The sequence below is a fragment of the Manacus vitellinus genome, unplaced genomic scaffold (genome assembly GCF_001715985.3).
Source record: "Manacus vitellinus isolate BGI_N305 unplaced genomic scaffold, ASM171598v3 scaffold_13_pilon, whole genome shotgun sequence".
In the NCBI taxonomy this organism is placed as follows: domain Eukaryota; kingdom Metazoa; phylum Chordata; class Aves; order Passeriformes; family Pipridae; genus Manacus; species Manacus vitellinus.
In genome coordinates, this window is record NW_021938999.1 from 10,802,180 (window position 1) to 10,821,540 (window position 19,361).

Below are 19,361 nucleotides of genomic sequence, written 5' to 3' on the forward strand. Positions count from 1 at the left end.
TCATGGCAAACAGAGCACGTAATAACACAACAAGGCACCGCTCATTACCTCTACTGGAGGTTTGAAAATCAAATTGCTGGTGCTGACTTCTTTTTTGTCATTTCCATTGCCTAATCTCAGAGCTATTTTTTGTGCCTCCCTCTGGACACCTTCACTGTACTGGTTATTATTTGCTTCTTCATAACGATCCATCCATGCCTTGATTTTATTTTCCCACCCGAAGTTTGAAGTGTCAGTAGGATCAATCTCTGGAGCTGAACCCTAAAAATTAAAGTAAGTGACCAGATATTAGGAGGCAAGTTATACAAAAATTAAAAAAAAAAAATTCTACAAGAAGACACAAAATGAAGGGCAGAGGTATTGACTGAATTGATTTAAGGTTTGGGTTTTTAAGGAAGTCTAGTATAAAACTCTGCATTACTTAAAAATATTCAAGTTGAATTCAGTCACATCACATTTTTTCAAGAATTTTATTTCACTAATATCACCCAAGTTCAGGAATACATTCCCTCCTCAACAAAGATTCTAGCTTTCAGTGGGATGAGAATGGAGAGTGACACTGTTTCCTCCCACAACTGCACTGTATCACGAATCTATGAGTGCGGGAGTTGGAGGGTCACATCTCTCCGCCCACTCAACTTTTGTGAACATATGCAAATATACAGAACTCCAGCTTTTATCCTGTAATACACAGACTTGGTTTTCCCCTTTTAACCTCAAGGGTCATGCTGTATCTTTTCTTCCGCTGCACAACTTACTAAACTTTACTAATCCTACACCGACTACATTAAGGTTGTGACTCAACGTCACAGGCTTTGCACATATTTTTCCCTCCTTCTCTGCTCCTCACTACACAATTCTCTTCTGCAGTGCTTCAGATCCTTTCACTTTTAAAGAAAGTGCCATTGTACCTCCAGACCTCACAAGCAGCAGCCAGGCTGCAGCCAACCAAAGCTCCTTATGGACAGCAGCAGCCAGCCAACGCTCCCTTTTCTATCCACCTGAGCAGAGACACTATTAAATATTAATAAAACACAAGTAGTTCAGCAATTCAAATTACCTGTTTACATTTCTTTTGTGCATGAAGAAAACCATACACACAAACAGCATTAAAAAAGGTGTGATGCTAAGAAAACCATGAAAAAACCACAATGGAACCTTAGGAGCACCATATTCAAAAAACCCCCATACAATAGAGATTTTTCTTCCCCAATTCTATCTTCACTACTCAGAAGCCACATTTTATAAATTTGAGGCATAAATTGCATCCCACTTGTTTTTATACATCCCAAGCATGAGCGAACTATGGCAAATACCTAGTTCTCACACCAGGCATATTTTTATCTCACAGAAAATTTAAAGTCTGCTGTAACACTTCAATCTTACAAAGCAGACCTCCCAGCATGACTCCTCAGGCTGTGAAAGTACTAGTGAGTGGAGTCCCATCAGATGTATACACGGAGGGTATGACAGAGCAGAAATGCTAATTTATCTTTCAAATGCAATACAGATATCACATTATTTTGCTGGTTAAGAGTTATAAAAAGCTGGAGCTAAGTTTGAATGAGGTGTGTACTCAACTTTACTCCCTTATATAGCACAAATGAGCCCCAATTCATCCACTAGGCTCTTGAAAATCACCTATTCTCAGGATAAAAATTTGCACGACATTATTTCAGTTAAATTCCAGGACATAAAGATGTAGTGCATAATTTAAAATCACTGTGATGCATATGTAGTACATTAGTTATCAAGAAGAGAATATCTTAGTGCTTAATGTATAGCCCCAATTACACTCTTAATGCTTCTTATTATTTAAGTAATATACAATTAAAGTTTGACACAAACCCCAAACAAAATCACATTACCTTTACTCGTGAAGATTTCCTGGATCCTTCTCGAAATGCCTGGAATAAAATTAGATATATATATTCACTAGAAGAAATACAAACTCTCTTAAGGAATTCAAAATCTATTAACAAATTACAGCTTTTCAGTGAAACGTGCAAGACGAAAACAACAGAACAAACTATGGTGAAATCTCAGAAAGGTAAGAGGTTACATCTCACAAAATGCATTTTAAAAACCAATTCAGCATTTCAACGTAAGCCATAGGAGAGTCCAGGTACCTCTACCCTTCTCCCACACTACAACTTGACTCTCTAGAATTTCAGAATCCAAGCCAAAATATGAGATAACAGAATAACACATGGCAGTAAATTTGTGTTCAGAATTGTCTGTTGAAGAGGAAACATCTTACTAAAAACTTCTTACAAGACATCAGTAACTAATTCTGACTTCTTTTAAAAGACAAAACTCTCATCCAAGCCAATGAAACAGAACTACAAAAAGCAACTTGATTCAGTAGGTTCCATGTACTTTACTTCTTAATATCTATTTTGTCTTCACGTATGTGATACTGTTTACACCTGTAGCTAAACCGTATAATGTCATTATTCTGTTTACCAAAGCAGTTTACTGGCTAACTTAGGGAGCACACTTCCACACAATTTCAACTGAAATAAATGGACACGGAGTCACATCAGGACAACTGATAGCAACCATTTCTGAATGTAAAACAACCACAAATGAATACTTGAAAAGAATTCTTCTTTGGGCATCCCAAAGTCTCTTCTGTCCATCTCTAACTATATCAAATAGTCCAGTAAATGCAATTCCTGATGTAAAATTCTGCCTCAATTATAAAATTAAACTTTCATAGCTAACATATATTAACTTGAAATAAGTGGGGGGGGCCACCAAGGGAAGACATTTACTGAAGAGTAATACATTTCAAGCTAAAACCAAGTGTTAAAATACCCTGGTTTTTAAAAACCAGTGTCCCTCGGTAAGAGATGTCACAGTTATAATTTATAACACAGAGTAATACAAGAAATTACGTTCACTTACTTTTTTACATTTTGCTATGGTCTGTTCTTTCTCCCCACTTTTTTTCCTCTTCTTATCATTGACTTTTGTAACTCTTGTAGCAGTTAAAGTAATTGTCGTTGGTGTGTGTTGAAAAGCAGTGTACAGTTCCACAGGAACCTCATCACCACTCTCTGTTGCGCTGGTATCCCCATCTTTGAAACAAAGAATATTCTGTAAATAATCAAGTACTGCAGAAAGAACATTCACTAGTTACTCTACATCTGCCTTCAAAACCCAAAAATTCATACTGACAAATGCTCCAAGCATTCATATGCAAAGTTGACCAACAGCTGCAACAGCATGAAAATGAAGAACCAATGAGGACTGGTAATTAACAGATGTTTGTAATGCCAGGTAAGAAAAAGGTACCAGATCAATTCCATTTTTTGAATGCAATTATAGTACCATATTCCATTATAAGCAAAATTAGAATGAGAACAAAAAGCTTAAAAAAATATATTTGTTAACTTGTTCACTTATATTTAGCTTTTACTTGAAATATGGCATTAGGTGACTGTATTCTCAGATGACTGTATTCTAGAAGGGATTAAAAATAATGACTGATAAGCATTTCTTGTGAAGCCATATTAATTAATCACATGTAAGTCATAATCAACTATTTCAGCTGCAATCTGCAGTATCAAGTGCTTTTTTAGGATAAATATGTGAATTTAGCCAAAAGCCCTTTCTACTCAAAATCCCCTAACAGTAACATTCTGCTACTTGGGGAAAAGAAAACGGATGATGACATACGAACTGACAGATATTTTTTCTTTGTGCTGTGCACTCAGAGACGTGAAGGCCAAAGCCTGAAATTTAGCATTCATCAGCATTTATGTCAAACACATATCCTGACCTGAAACAGGATTACCCTAGTTCTGTCAAGATGAAAGGCTGTGAAGGATGGTGAGGACTGGAAGAGAGATGGTGCACACAGATAAGTTAATATGTGCTCAGTACAGATCTCTTGGATTTTAGCAGCTTTTCCAAATATTCTGCCTTCAATAAATACACTTCACACTAAGCAAAACTTTTTCCTCAAACTGCACAGATGCCAGATTTACAAATACTTAAAATATGAGAAGAGAGAAAACATTCCTTCTGAACTCAGAAGGATGTTGCCTTAATCAGTGCACTCAACAGTCCTAATTCTTGAAACCTTCTTTACTAAATAAAGAACTCCAGCTATTGGTTACTCTGGATTTTTCTTGCTCACAACATTCCTTAACAAGATTCTTCTGTGCATAGTAAACAATCCTATTTTACTGTCTTGGTTGTTCTTTTCAACTATTTGTCAGGTACATAATTATGTTTTATGAATTAGGAATTGATGATGATTTCTGAATCCGTTTACATTTTTGCTGGGAATATTTTCTAAACTAGAATAAAAAGCACACAGAAAGAAGAAATATCTAACCAAAGGTGAATGAACAGCAGAATAACCAAAGCCTGAGAAACAGAAACCCAAGGACCTCTTGAAATTGTCAATGTCCGTAGTGCATACACTAATGCCTGCAGAATCATGTCACTGCCACACACCTCCCCCTTGCCCCAAACCCCACAGAACAGCATCTTCCTTAGGGAAGCAACATTTCAACATTGTTGTCTACACTGTGCTCTAACTTACTGTAAAGAATAATTACCTCAACTGAACATATAATTACATAGAGTTGTTTTGGGACACTCCTTCCTAACCTACATAACCTGCTTTCACTTTGAAGAGCCTTAGTAAAGCACACTAAGTGAAGATCATGAGTTTGCATGTCAGAAGGCAAGATACAAACTCTCCAAAATTCACATTATGGGTCCAGATTCATTTACCCATAGGCAGCAAATGACCTGGACAGCAACAATTTCAAGACCAGGCAGCTTGAAGCAACATCCTTGAATAAGTTACACATCTAGATACTTTATCTTAAAAAAAACCCAAACAAAACAAAAAACAAAACAAAAAACCAAAAAATAAAAACCCAACCAAACACAAAAAAACCCCAAATCCAAAACATCCCGTATTCAGCTGGGTAGGGGCTTAACAAAGGTGCTCCCTTCACTGAACCACAGTACACAATCCAATGGACAGTAAGCTGCATCAGAATTACACTTTTATACCAGAACAACAAAATCAGCATCACCACATACAACCACAGGCTAAATATTTTGCCAGAAAAAGATGTGATGTGGTTACACACAGAAATTTAGGACATACAGTTTTGTATCACGTGAAATGTTCATCCAAAAGCTATTTTCTTGATCTACTACTTGCTCCCCACTGTTGCTAAACCAGCAATATTTTAGGTATCTTTACAATAAAAACCACTGTACTGTAAAGAATTCCCATATCTAAATGAAAAGCCCTATATATACACACTCATCAAAAAACATTCAAATAATACAATCTTACTTTTTATCAAACACCTGTAACTTAATAATAAGCGAATTACAAGGAACATTCTGCTACTGTTGAATATTTAAAACACTGAAAATATGCATTTGAATTGATGTCACTTTTGCTTTTCCTAATTGGAATCCTCTATGAAAACCGGCCCTTTTACTGATGTCTTGTGACAGTTCATACCCAGAATCACTAAGTCCTCCTGAACTGTGTAACAACCGTCAACATGATGTGGATTTAGCCAAGGTACAGGTGCAAGCACACACATTCAAGTTATGTATTATAAATCACAGTCATCAACACTACACTTTGAGTTTTAGACTAAAGAGGAACCAGTATTTGTCTTTATTTTTAACTCTGGATACTTCAGATTTACCACTTAGTAATCTCTCTTCCTACTGAATGCATATAACAGATTTAAAAGACTCATCATCAGGATTAAGGAGGGTTGAACACTAACTTCAAAGGTACAATCTCTTCAGCTTCTGTTAAGATTTTCAATTTCTCTTCCCTTAAGTTTACTGTAAAATGATCAGACAGTGTGCCTACAAATCCCAAGAGATGACTTAAATAGCTCAGACCATCAACTTCCCCTATCCTGTATGTAAACTCAAGTTCATCCTCACAGTATCATCCTATCCCTCAGTAAATGCATTAACTCCACATGAATCATAAACCTACTTGCTCTATTCTTTAAATAGCCAGCAAAAATAATTTTAAATTCTAAAAAAATTTTAGAATTTAAGTTTTGTTGACCTAGTAGGTTAACAAAAACTTCATAAAAGAAGTTTGGTTTCATTAAAATAAAAACAGAAAAAAACACATGATTTAGTTTTATGAGTAAGACATTAATGCCTTTAACAGATTTTAGGCAGTTCAGCCCCAGATAACATCAAGTGTCAACTGCACCAAGAAGCACAATTAAGCCAGACCAGACACTTCAGATTTTCTGAAGGCATGTGAAGTGGGCATCAGGACTTTACATACATGGTATTTTTTAAAGAAATCTTAAAACACACTCCATTACTTTAGAGACATGATTTAAAAGTCAAATAGGTTAGGAAGATGACTTCCTCCCAATTTATTACTTCTGTAATAGAGTCTGAAAGTACCACCGGTCAATCAAGACTTCTACAACACATTTTGGCAATGGCTGGACAGAACCCCTGACAAGTTAGGCTAGATGAGTTTTAAAATTGTGTGAACAGGTAGGAGAGCTAATTTCATAAAACACATAGACTGAAGTGGGTACTTGTACTACAAGCCTCATCTAGTTATCAAAGGCAAATAAACCTTCAAAACATCATATTACCTACATCATATTACCCAAGCAACTGTTCTCATTGTCAAAACAAACCCAAAACCATACCAAAACATGCCCCCAATCTACATCCAACAAATCAGAATTAGGATTTCCTCAAAACTTCTTTTCAAAAAGAAAGTAGACTTAGAAATCCTCTCACCTCAAAAGAAACCCAAATGTTCAAGAGATTAAATTACTACAGACTAATACAAAAGAAGTAGTTCTGACAGCCATTAACAAAACACATGGAACTATAACAATTCTGATACAATATTACTCTGGTAATAATACAGTCAAGTAAAAGGCATTGGTTTACTGAACCTTATATGCAGAAGTCTGTCAAAGCTGCAGGAACCATGTATACAGTCTTAAGTCTATACAGTTGATTTATATGTATAACCTCTACTGAGGAAAAAGCTTTTAAGTTCTACTCACCTGACATATTTTCCCTTTTCCTTCGTTGCAACAACACTGCCCTTTCTTTATCTAAACTCCTGAAATGAGAAAATAAATCAGTGCATCTAAGTATTAAAACAGATCTTTACCATTTCCCAATGACTATTACAGAAGAAACAGTAAACTAACTTAATGTTCAGATACTTAGAAAAACATCAGTTGTGCACTGTTCCATTCCGTTTTGATGGAAGGCACATACATGTATCCAAATCATCTGAAAGCAAAATAAAATTTGATAGCTCAGAACAGAGACTGACAGTTGGTCCAGGGATTACAGATAAGCAGGCATTACACCATTTTCCTGCAGATTCTTCAGAACAATCATCACAATACAATACTGAACAAATATTCTATGATGACAAGGTCCAAATTACTTCTCAGAAGAAAAAAGAACAATTTCCGGGTATTTAAAATTTTCTGAACACGTTTTTTTTGCTGTTTAATTAACAATCTGCAACATAAGCAACAGTAGCATTTTATACTCTACATCACAGGACAGCAACTATGATGACAGTCAGGTATAACCTGCCTACCAGAGTCAGAACAAAAAGCCCTCCTTGCCATGTCATATGACTGCAAGTTGGGGAGAATGGAGGGTGGTGGTGGGGAGAGGGGGACCACATGCAAGTACTTGTTCCAGAGCAAGAAATCCTCCAAGTGATCCCTGCAGCATATCAGAACAGGGCCATAACCTGAGAACACTGCTGTTAAGAGTTCTTAATGTATGACAGTCATGAAACGAAATATGGAATGGACTGTCTGTGTATCAATCTGCCTGAGAAAGTATCCAGGAATCACTGCTATTTTCATAGGTATTTCAAGGGTTTATTCCTGCTGCCTAGTGAAGTGAAACAGTGACTACTGTGCACAAGGGAATGGAGGCTGGTAAGACTGCCTATATCAGAAATGTAGCTCTTTAACTAGAATTGTCAGGACTATGCTACATGGTCTGTTTTATCTGCTGGTTGTTAGAATAACCAATTTTGTTTTCCCCAACAACTCCTCTTTTTCATATCTCTACTCAATCCACTTTGATTCAGAATTCAAAATAAACCAAACTACTCACCTGGGCTGACAACGTTCACACAGATATATGTCAGGAATATGCTGTCTGTCAATCCCCATACAGTCAATGTGCTGCCAGACACTTTTAAGAAAAAAAAAAAACAAACAACAAAACCTCAACTTCTAAGCACAATTTTAAAAATTACGCGCACAACACAGAGAGACAGAAAGTAAGTCGTTCTTTTTTTTTTCTCCATCATTTTTGATCTTTACTCAAATTGAATGCCTATATCTCAGTCACCATCTCTGCCACCAGTCTGCCAGCTGACCCATTTTCTCTCTTGGAAATTTTCCTCTAACACCAGAAATAAAATGGTAAATTATCACAACAGAGAACGAGACAGACAAATACCCTCAGCAATAACACTTATGCTCCACATAGTAAAAAGTGTTTTGTTTTTAAACAAAAGGATTCAATTTTCTTTTAGGAATAGATACGTACTTTTATTTTTATATACAGAAATAAACAGAAAGATATAGGTTTAATTACTTACATATTTTAAGAGAACATATAAAAATACACCTGGCATGACTGGTAGTACCGTTGTGCAGCACAGAAAGAGCTTTAACTGATTCCCAGAGTCAGGGAAGAGAGGTTGTTTGCTGAAGGCTAACCTAAAACAGTAGTTTGTGCTCATCCCCACATTGCTAGAAGGATCAGGGACACAAAAATTGTTATCTTCCCAGTTGTGGGTTTACCACAATTCTTTCCAACTCCTCACAGATAATTGCTTCTTCAAGGGAAGCAGACTAACTGGTGACTGCCTACAATTGCACTGCTGAGAGAACACCTTAATATGTTTCAAAAGAAGGGGCAAAGGTTATCAGAATCAAGGACCAGGAGAAATGACCAACAAGCTTGTTACGTAAGCAGACAGAAAAATGGAACTCAAATTAGTGTTTTTAATTAGCTGTAGCAATCATTAAATACATGAAGATCTAATAAATTCAGCAGCATTCATTAACCATACTGAATGTAAAATAGAGGCTAATATTTAGTAGAAACATGAGATTTGTCTTCTCCTGATAATTTTTCCAACTCCAAGTATTTAACAGCAGTCTTCTACTATACTATGATCAAATAGGTGCTTACACATAATGACAGAAGTTTAAACATTTAACTTCAGCTTCTCCAGTAAGAATCTAGGTTAGTCTTTTCATACTTATTAAAAATTCTTAAAACTATATCCTTTGAAAATTAAAGAGTTCTTATCAGAAAGATCATGCACAGAGAAATCAATACTTGAAAAGCTTCTTTCATGTTATTTTGCATCCTTCAAGTTACCTGATTTACACATACATAATTCACCAAGATGCTTTACTAGTACATGCAGATGAAGTGATTCCTAGGTCTTTGTTTCATCATAGTAACAAACAACTTGGACAAAATACCAGAGAGACATCCTTTTTAGAGGGGAAAAAAAGATATGCCCTTATTAAGCTGTAGTGCACAAGTAAAGGCATGAACAAAAGAAGGAATAGTCAAGACAGACTGGAATAAAGTATAAAATACTCACTGGCCTTAATCAGCTATCTTACCTATTAGAAAAACCACATAACCTACAAACTCTTTTTTGATGGAGGGAAATTCCCTGTCCCTGGACATAATTAAAACATCATTTAGTTACACTTCCTTCAGTGCAGCTTGAAATTTTAAGTAATTTTTACCTTTTACATTATTTTAATATTCCTTACCTGCATTTGTCACAACAGATCATATATCCATCATCATGTGTAAAGCCACAAATGCATCTGGTAATATCAGTTCCATAGCTTCCATCCTCTGACGTACTGATGGTAGTAGCACTGGAGGTTTCATCAAAGTTGGGAGTGGTAAATATGCCTACTTCATTCTTGCTTATAAGCACTGATGGAGGAGGAGAAGCTGGAGGCGTTGGAGGAGGCCGAGCACCATAGTTATGGTCCTAGATTTTCATTAAAAGATAAGTTATAACAACTCATAAATGCTCATACACTGATGGTTATTCAAGCCCAAGTGTATGAATTCACTTGGCAAAGAACTTCAGTGTTATTTTTTAGTGAAAAGTTAAAGTTTTATTTTTATCATTATTCAATCTTATTTTCTAACTTAACTATGTTTAACATTTAAGTTCACTATGTTCTGTATTCTACTGCTAATCAACCATCTTTAGTCAACCTACCCAGCTCCCAATAAGATATAGAAATATAAGCATGAATCAGTTTTCCAGCTAAGAACAGCAGATTTTACATAATATATTTTGTACAGAATACTTAGCACAAAAACTTACTGCATAGGGCAAACCAATGTAACTGTGTGAATGCGAGCTGCTGGTATACAACTGGTGCGGATAACTGTTCGATTTTTCAACTACCACAGGGCTAGCTTCTACAGATTCTGGTCTGCAAGGCAAAAGACAGATGAAGAACAAATGCAATTAGTATGTAATTTATATTAATAAATTGGAAGTACCTGCTGCACAACTTCTAATTAATTCCCTGCTGATACTGTTTAAAGGCACACAGAGGGGCAGGAACAAACTTGCACCCCTCACTCAAAAAAAAAAACCCACCAAAAACCAACAACCAAAAAAACCAAGAGTGGTAACAGAAAAAAACAAACAAACAAACAAACCACACTGAGCAGTAACAGAATCTGCAGAAAGGAATTGTGACCGAGGACTGAAGTTGTAATTCCAAGCACTGCTCATGGATAGAGCCCTGCAGTGACACACAGTGGCAGTGACAGGGCACCACCCACACCCACTGTTTCCACAAGCAGAAATCCTAACTAGGGCAAATCTATCTAAATGAGGTAGTTTCTATCGATTTATCTTTAAATAGAAAGAAAAAAAGTGCTAACAATTTGTGAGAGAAGGTTTTGTAATCAAAGGCAGGGCCTTCTTCAATATACAAACTATGTGTCATATACACTAAACCACAACATGAAAGACAAGAAAGATAAAGGAATACTAAAACAGGAACAAACACAATTTGAGCACAAGAAATTATACCTTTATTACATTTCTTCAGCAGTTACATTCATGAGTGCATGCAAGCATACTCTCATGACTGAGAGAACTTGAAGTTTTTTCACTGCACCATACAATTCAATCGCAGTAGGACAAATTAATCCAGGTTACCTAAAGTGCCTTTTTTTTTTTTACACTGGCATAGCAAAATATAAACATCTAAAACTAAGGTGGTTTTGACTCCCATCACAAATCAGGTCTGGTTCACTTTTCTAATTTTATTTTTATTAAAAGTGAAGTCTATTTCCCATCACATATATCTTACTAATTCCTTGAGTTGATTTTGAAAACAAACTCGGTATTTCTGAAAAGGAATAGAGACTGATTTTTTTTTCTTAGACACTAAAATATTTAATAGAGGCTTTGTTATACCATGAAGCTATACTAGTTTGATTTGAAGGACACCAGTAACCTATATTTGTTGGTAATACGTTTTGTAAAAATATAATTAATTATTAGCTTTCTCAAAACAAAATACAGTATTTTGACATCTATTTGAAAGTGTTCTACTAAAGGTTTTGGTAGGTCCTTTCTTCTTATGAGTTTTTCCCCATGTGAGATTACTACATGACAGAATTGTTTAAAAAGAAACTCTATTTAAAAGCACTACTGGGTAAAGACTTCAGTTTCTAGAGTGCAAAGAAAAAAACCTTTTTTAAAAGATCAATGTCTCCAACAGTCATCAGCTGCCTTTTGTAGAGAGTGAGCAAACGTGTGAGCACACAAATAATATGAAGTACTAACGTTAAAAATACAACTTCTGACTAGCATGAGACTAACTCTGACAACACTTGCTCTTTGTTAACTCATAACCCCCCAAAAATTCTCATTTACTTTCCTATACCACTTCACAACTTGAAAATATGAATTTATTCAGAGCTTGCTGGAATTAGCTTCTAGAAGCAGCTCAGAACTTGCCAGGTTTATCAAACCCATTACTACAGAAAACCACAAAAGATGAAAAAGCCTTCACCAACATAACACATTTGTGTGGTAATCATACATCTCTCCTGTCACCCAGTTAATCCTTCTGATGATCAAGCCAAACAAAATGCCATTAGCTCCCCTCCATCATGGCCAGGTCAGAAATCAAGTTCTCTTTCTCCTGTACATGAGAGTCTTGAGCACTGCATCGCTTCTACTGCTGTTCTTCACCATCTCCTGAATGAGATAAGTGGTAGCAAAGTTACTCTTACCCACTCTGCCTTCAATGCTCAGCCTTGGTCTTGTTGGGATAAACTCAGTTTTCAGAGCAGGAAGGCTTACTGATACAGGACAGGCAGGGGGAATTCTGGTACAATTCACCCTTCAGCAATGCCACAACTAATTTAGGAGAACTTCCTTCGTTAAAAATAAGTATTACTACGACCTAGATACCATCTACTTTAACACAGGAATATGCAGTGAAAGATGCCAGAATGGAAGTGTCCTAAAAAGAGAGGTCGTGTATTTCATCTACTATCTAAAAAATTGAAAAGATCCTCTAAATCTCTTGCAAAATCTGAGGCAAGACAGTACAGTCTCCTCCCTAAATACATTTCTACCTACTCTAGCAATTTATAAACCACTTAAGAGAACAAAGTTTAATATTGTGAGGCAAAAGTTATATTAAACAAAGTTTAATATAAGAGTTGTGGGCAGCAGAAGCATTAGGCTTCCAAAACCAAAATACATATATCTTCAACTATTTAAATACTCATAAAACAGATTCAGATCACAAGGTTAATAAGGAAAAAGCACAGCTTTACTTGAACAAGGAGAATCAGGAAAACAGTGGGAGAAAAATCAGGTGATACAAAAAGGCATTTCAGTATTTCATTAAAAGAGCTGTAACAAATACAAATTTAGAGCACAGTCGGCTTATCTGGGGGGCACAGATACTACTTTAATTTATAACAGATGCTCACTAGAGCTCTGAACATAACTGCTGCTGTTCCATTCATCCACTACACTGCACTGGGCTGGGGAAGGAGGTGGTAGAGCATTCACTGAAGCCAGAAATTAACCCTCACAGGTTTCCTTTACAATCAACAGAAAAGTGATAAGGATCCCATAAGCAGTACAGAATGAGTATCGTTTCTCCAGAGAACCACACACAGAAGTAACTTTGGCAGACAGGTCACCAAATTCCTTATCACCCTTGTCATGCCCACCATGTGCATGACCTTAAAACAGAAAACACACATTCTACATTATTGTTTGTTCAAAGGTTAAAATCTTTCTTCTGAAAGGGGCATCTCAGAATTGGACGTTTAGTGAAGGAGTACCTCTTGGTAAAACATTTAATTGCACAGATGATTAAAGCATGAGATAACACTTAATTTAAAAACAATCATTACTGTTATAAACTGACCCTCATATTTTGCTAAAATATCATATATACTTATTAAGCACTGTGGTTAGCAATTCAAAACTGTGCAAAATATTCACAAGGAACAAAATAAAATGCTCCTAGGCTGCAATGATTTAAGAGATTCCTGTAACCTGAAAACAGGAACATAGTATTTTATAAAATCAATTAAAAAAGGAGACATGCCTGTATTTTAAAAAAACCAAGAAATAAAACTTCACAGAATTTTCATTCTGCAAGTGAAACAACTCATGTTCTGGGTCATTTCTGCATGTTGCCAGCAGATGGCATTACTGAGAAATCAAAAGCAACACGAGAGCAGTTTACCAAAACAGTCCCTACAACCTTATACTTAACCTATATTAAAGGAATCAACTGTCAACGATTAGAAGCAATTGTTCCCTAAAACGTGACCTCCCCTACCCCATTCCTTTTAATTACTGCTTTGTTTCTGACCATTTAATAATTTTAAAAAAAGTGTGCTGGTTTTGACTAGTACCCAATATACAATCAGTCCTTCGATTTTGGGACTATTAACGACTTCTCTAAAAATGTACATGTTCAAAATCTCACTAAGAAGTCAAATATTCAAAGCCAAGTGGGTATCCAAGCTTTAGGCTATGAACACTTAACTAACAGTACTTTCTGAAAATGTGTCAAAACTCTAAATGGAACCTTCTGCTTTCACACATGCTTCAGCAACATCAATCTGCCACATGCCAATTGACAGGTCTGATTTTCAAGTTCAGGTTTGTTTTCCACTTGTACCAGCACACCTGAGCAGCATCTGCCTGAAGGTCATCTTAGATAAAGGAATAAAATATATTTCGTATGATACTTCACCTAACCAAACACATCTGTCAGGATTCAACATCTAGACAACAAAGAACCAAGCACTGCTCCTCTACCAGGGAGTTGGTTCTGCTACCTAAGCACCTTGTAGCAGGCTCTTCAAGTGCAGGCTGGCCCGCTATCGTCTGTACGTAAGGCTACAACAACGCTCATCATTTTTTCTTCGGGATACTGAACTCAACACAGTGATCTGTACACTGTGACTGTGAGGTTTATTATACAGGCCTTCTATCTAAAAAACATATACAGATACTAAAACCAGAAAAACAGTACCATCAATGGCATTTCCCAATGTGTAGCTTATACTCATCTTCCAAGCTACACTAGTACTCTCTGCAGTCAGGAAGCATATTTTGAACCTCCCGAAATGGCTGGTTCTGCTATTGGTCCTTACCAGTTCAGCAGTCACACACATTCATTGTCAGTAAGATCTACAAATTAAAGCAAAATATGTGTGCTCTGACTACTGCAGTATTATGAACATCTATCTGGAGATCCCACTTAAGCACACATAAGAAACAAGAGTATTTAATCCAATTTTTAAGATGTTTAAACCTTTTAATAAGTTATTCTACACATACCTACTTGATACAATTATTAAAATAATATGTGAACCTATTAGTCACAAAAACTATCCACTTTTTTAAGAGGCTATTGCCTTGGTTCAAAGCATAGGGCAGAATCTTTTAGCAGAAACAGTACTAAACAAAGAGTATTTTCCCGGGCTCCTTCTCTTGCATAATTGGGTTTGCCACTCCCCCACTCTTGTGTTTGCTCATGCTTCAGCAACTGATGAAGCAATATCAGACCTGCTGGTCACAGTGGAGAAATTCCAACTCTTCCCTCTTGGGAAAACCCTAGAACTTGCTTAAAGACCATCTATGACTGTTATTAATACAATCTATATCCAACAGGCTACTCTCTGGAAGAAAATGTACAAAAAAAATATATAAGTCCTAGAGATGGTGATAAAAAAGGTTCAGAACTGTGTAAGCCGGTAGGTTAGGGACACACCTTTCTGTCACACTGCTTTAGACACTGACATGGCTTCTGAATCAGAGTAAGCCAATCATACAACTACTACACACATTTCATGTAAGTACAGGAGAGATGATAAGAATTAATCTAATTGGTAACAGTCACTTAACATCTGAAGAAAAGCAATTCCTAACTGGGTTGCTCTGCCACGGTATCAAGCGAATAACACACTGTGAACTCTATCTTGTTTATACTCACAACTATATTTATTTATTTTAATTCCAGCATGGCATGCTGTGTCTGCAAGGAATGTCAGCAACCTCAGGAATCATGACCTTCTCTAAACATAAAAGAAAAGTACAGGAAAAGATAATGAAAAGAGCTGTGAACAGTTCACTAAAGTTAAAAAATCTTCTGCACCAAGGTAATTAGTATTCATTATATGAAGAGATAAACAAAACATTAAAAATTTAATGTGACAAAAAACTGAACTGCAAATTCTTGGTTCTCTTCAGAGAAATGGTGTAAACTTAGAATAGCCTTATATATAACTGGAAACACAGGAGAGAAACATTCCTTTTAAAAGCTGTTCAAGAGTTCTGTTCAAACTTTTTGTCAAAGTTTGGAAGAAAAACACTTCTTAAACAGATTAATATTGCTTAGCACATGCTCTCAAGCAAAGATTGTGTGCAAGCTACTGAAATTTGTTATCCAATACAGGTATTCAAATGTTTTATATTTATAAAAAAATGTCAAGCATGTATGTAAACTAAAAGTCTAATCCATTTTTTCAATATCTAATGCAAGCAAATGTATGTTTGTGGCAACCAAAGATAGGGAGCCTTTAACATTACTACAGAAAGGCTCAGAGGAAGGATAAGAGTAACACCATCTCAAGTGGTTCAAAAAAACCAAACCCCAATTCAATATAAATGATGAATTTCACATTTCTGCTAATATATTCATGTTGGTCTTTTCATCTATATATGCAAAGAAGTTATATGAGATTGTCTGTGGCTTCCACAAACTATCCTGATCCTTAGTATCTTTTGACACCCACCTCTCTTCCCCAAAAAACTTGCCAATCATGCACTCTACTAATGCAAAAGCAACAGTCAGTGATCACCAGTACCTAAACTCTGACCCATCAATACAAGTGTGGTGGTGGGGGAAACCTCCCAAAAAAACCTCCCACAAAACAAACAGAAAAATCCACAAGTCCTCCCAATCCCCCAAAACACAAAAATTCACTCCATTTTTTACATGCAAAGCAGAGTTGATTGAATTCAGGATTTCACTGGCTTTTTGTAACCCTTTATACACACTTACTAAGTAAATGAATGAGTAACAAACGAATTTCTATTAGGCTTCCAATTAGGAATAACTTCATGAAGACATGGTGTTAACTAATTAAGCTAGGCCTTCAATTTTCATAAATAAAGGCACCTTTGTCTCAATTACTACCACTGTTTTGCAGTTTAACACACAACATTAATTTACCTTTCTAACATGCAAAGTCAAAAATATTTTTTACACAGTTAAAAAGGAAACTGAAATGGCAAGTATTTTAAGCATGAAAAACAAAACAAGTAGCATCTTTATTTCTCAGTCTGATGACCAAGAAAAATCTGCATCTGCAGTAAAGTTCAGCTTCTCTGCTTTGCTCCCCCTGAAGAGGAAGAAACTGACTTAAGAATAAAGTGACAGTTATTAATTTAAGTAATTAAAGATTCAACAAAACTAAGTTCTCTCCAACTGTATTCATAAAAATACTCACAAAGGAAAACATAAAAATAATTCACGAAGGAAAACATAAAAATAATTTAAAAATAAGTAAGAACGCTTACAAATCATGTTCCCATACTTACTCTGAGCCTGCAGCCATTTCCAAATAAGAAGTATCTGCTGTGTCAACCCCCAATGGGATCACTATGCTCATGACGTTCGTTTCTGATAAATTCGATTACTACGGAGTCCTATGCATTGGTATCCAAAACACTGGGGCATGCCAGCCACAGTGCTCATTGCAAACATCTAAGTGCATCCACAAACCCTGGGAAAAACAAAACAAAACATGCAGGAGACTGAGTCAGTTTATTTTAAAACCAGGTAATTTTACATCACGTTAATTTTAATAAAGAACTTATCACCTGTATCTGTCACACTTATTTCATTAGTTTTATTTTAGACAAGCAAAAGGAGAGGAAAACATTGAATTTCAATCATCTTTAAAAGTTAACTTCCAATACACTTCTTTTAAGACTGTGATGATCTTACTGTCTGAACTTAAAAATATTACAAACTGACAAAAAATATTATCATTCAAATTTGTGATGAAAACCCCCAGCATATTCAGGGAGATGACAGACTCGCTTTAATGGCAGATTTACCAAACATGAAGTACATCTGCTTACTGCCCTATGTTGTCAAAGCCCAGTTGCTATATACCTTTCAACAAAAACCTGGTTACAGAATTTTTCAAGCACATCTTAGGATTGTTCACTTTTATTTTGTACTTTAAAAGAAACCAAACTACTCAATGTCTTAGCTTCCATTCAGTATTTTTTAAAGCAAAATCATTCTAATGATTCACAATAATGAAAAATTTTCCATCTTATTTTAATAGATTGCCACTAAAAGATGTCACACCTTTGGTGTCACTTTTAGAAGTTATTTTTTAAGTAGTAAAATAAAAAGAATCAGTAGCAGTTTCTAATTGTAGAGCAAAGCTACAATCTGCTTGACATGCATGAGCACAATGATTGCCAGCTACTACCATTCTCCCACTTCTCTTACTGCACAGGGCAGAACACCCAGCCAAGTACAGGAGATGTAAACAGCACCTCAGCTACTCACAGATTAGTAAACTAATGCACTTTTACACACTAATACAGACAAGGTTTTCCACAAGTTACTAGGTAATTGAAGTAAAATAGCCCAATAACTTCAGTACTTACATAAGGAGCAAATGCAAACTCCTTCCAAGATGTCAAAATTCCAAGAACACAAACCATTCACTTGCAATGAGACACATACAGTGCCTACTAAATACACTCCTCTCATACCACAAAGTCTACAAAAGCCTAATAGTTTTGAGATCAACATATTTTAACATGCTTATCCTTGCCAAACACTAGATTGCCAAGAAAAAAAACTAACAAGCCTCCAGTGTAAAATGGACTTCAGACAAGCATTGTGGAATTACACTTGATTTCTTCAGGGTGATGAAGTGGCACGTACAAGGCATCTCTAAAGTAGGAGATGGCAGCAAGTCTTCATTTTACCTCCTAAATTCTGTAACCCTACTGAAGTTTGTCAATTAACATAAGAACATGCAGAGATGTCTAAAGTGCCTAAACCTACAGTTCGCTCTCCTTCTAGACAGAAAAAGTTGTGTTTTGGTCCTATTCCATGAGACACCAAACACAACGAACTGGAAAGCAGTCAGGCCAACCAACCATAGGAGTATTTTGCTTTCCTAATTTAAACACTGAGCATTTTCTTACTAAATACCACAAATAACAAACTGTATCACTAGCTATGCATAAAATTAAGAAAAACCATACTATTTTCAAGAATAAGCAGAAAAAAACCTCCATTAAACCAAAAGCAGGTAACTGAGTATTTTTCATAGTAGGCATGAAAAAACCCCAAGCCCCTCCCAGTAGTTTACATGAGCACTCATTCTGCCACCATATAGGTTCCTCTACCTGTAGGGTGGGACTCTGAACAGCTGTATCTACAACCTACAGGAAACATCAACTTACCATTTACTTCTCTTCTTCTAAAAAGAGTAAAAAATATACCCAATAACTGAAAGGAAACCACACCATTTTTTAAGTCCAGGTAAATCAGCTATCCCACGGTTAAGGGCTGTTCCATTACTACCTGCAGAGTGACCTATGCTAACAAAGCATTAGCATAATGCAGTTTTTATTTTATACCTCTTATCAGGTAATTCCAAAAAAACCCAGTTTTAGTGTTTCAAAGTAGGTCCAAAAGACATATTGGACATCAGTGCTT

At 35.9% G+C, this 19,361-nt stretch overlaps 1 protein-coding gene across 9 annotated transcripts in view; it reads right to left on the reverse strand.

Moving 5' to 3' along the window:
• KMT2E (lysine methyltransferase 2E) overlaps nt 1-19,361 on the reverse strand; it is a 61,488-nt gene that overhangs the window by 25,695 nt on the left and 16,432 nt on the right. For all 9 annotated transcript variants that reach the window (XM_018068061.2, XM_018068063.2, XM_018068062.2 and 6 more), the window contains 8 exons: nt 17,207-17,391; nt 10,418-10,529; nt 9,843-10,072; nt 8,149-8,229; nt 7,062-7,120; nt 2,911-3,083; nt 1,869-1,907; nt 49-261 (listed from right to left, as the gene is read on the reverse strand). In XM_018068061.2, coding sequence (XP_017923550.1) covers nt 49-261; nt 1,869-1,907; nt 2,911-3,083; nt 7,062-7,120; nt 8,149-8,229; nt 9,843-10,072; nt 10,418-10,529; nt 17,207-17,277 — 978 coding nt within the window. In that variant the 5' untranslated portion in view covers nt 17,278-17,391. The remainder of the gene's footprint in view (nt 1-48; nt 262-1,868; nt 1,908-2,910; nt 3,084-7,061; nt 7,121-8,148; nt 8,230-9,842; nt 10,073-10,417; nt 10,530-17,206; nt 17,392-19,361) is intronic.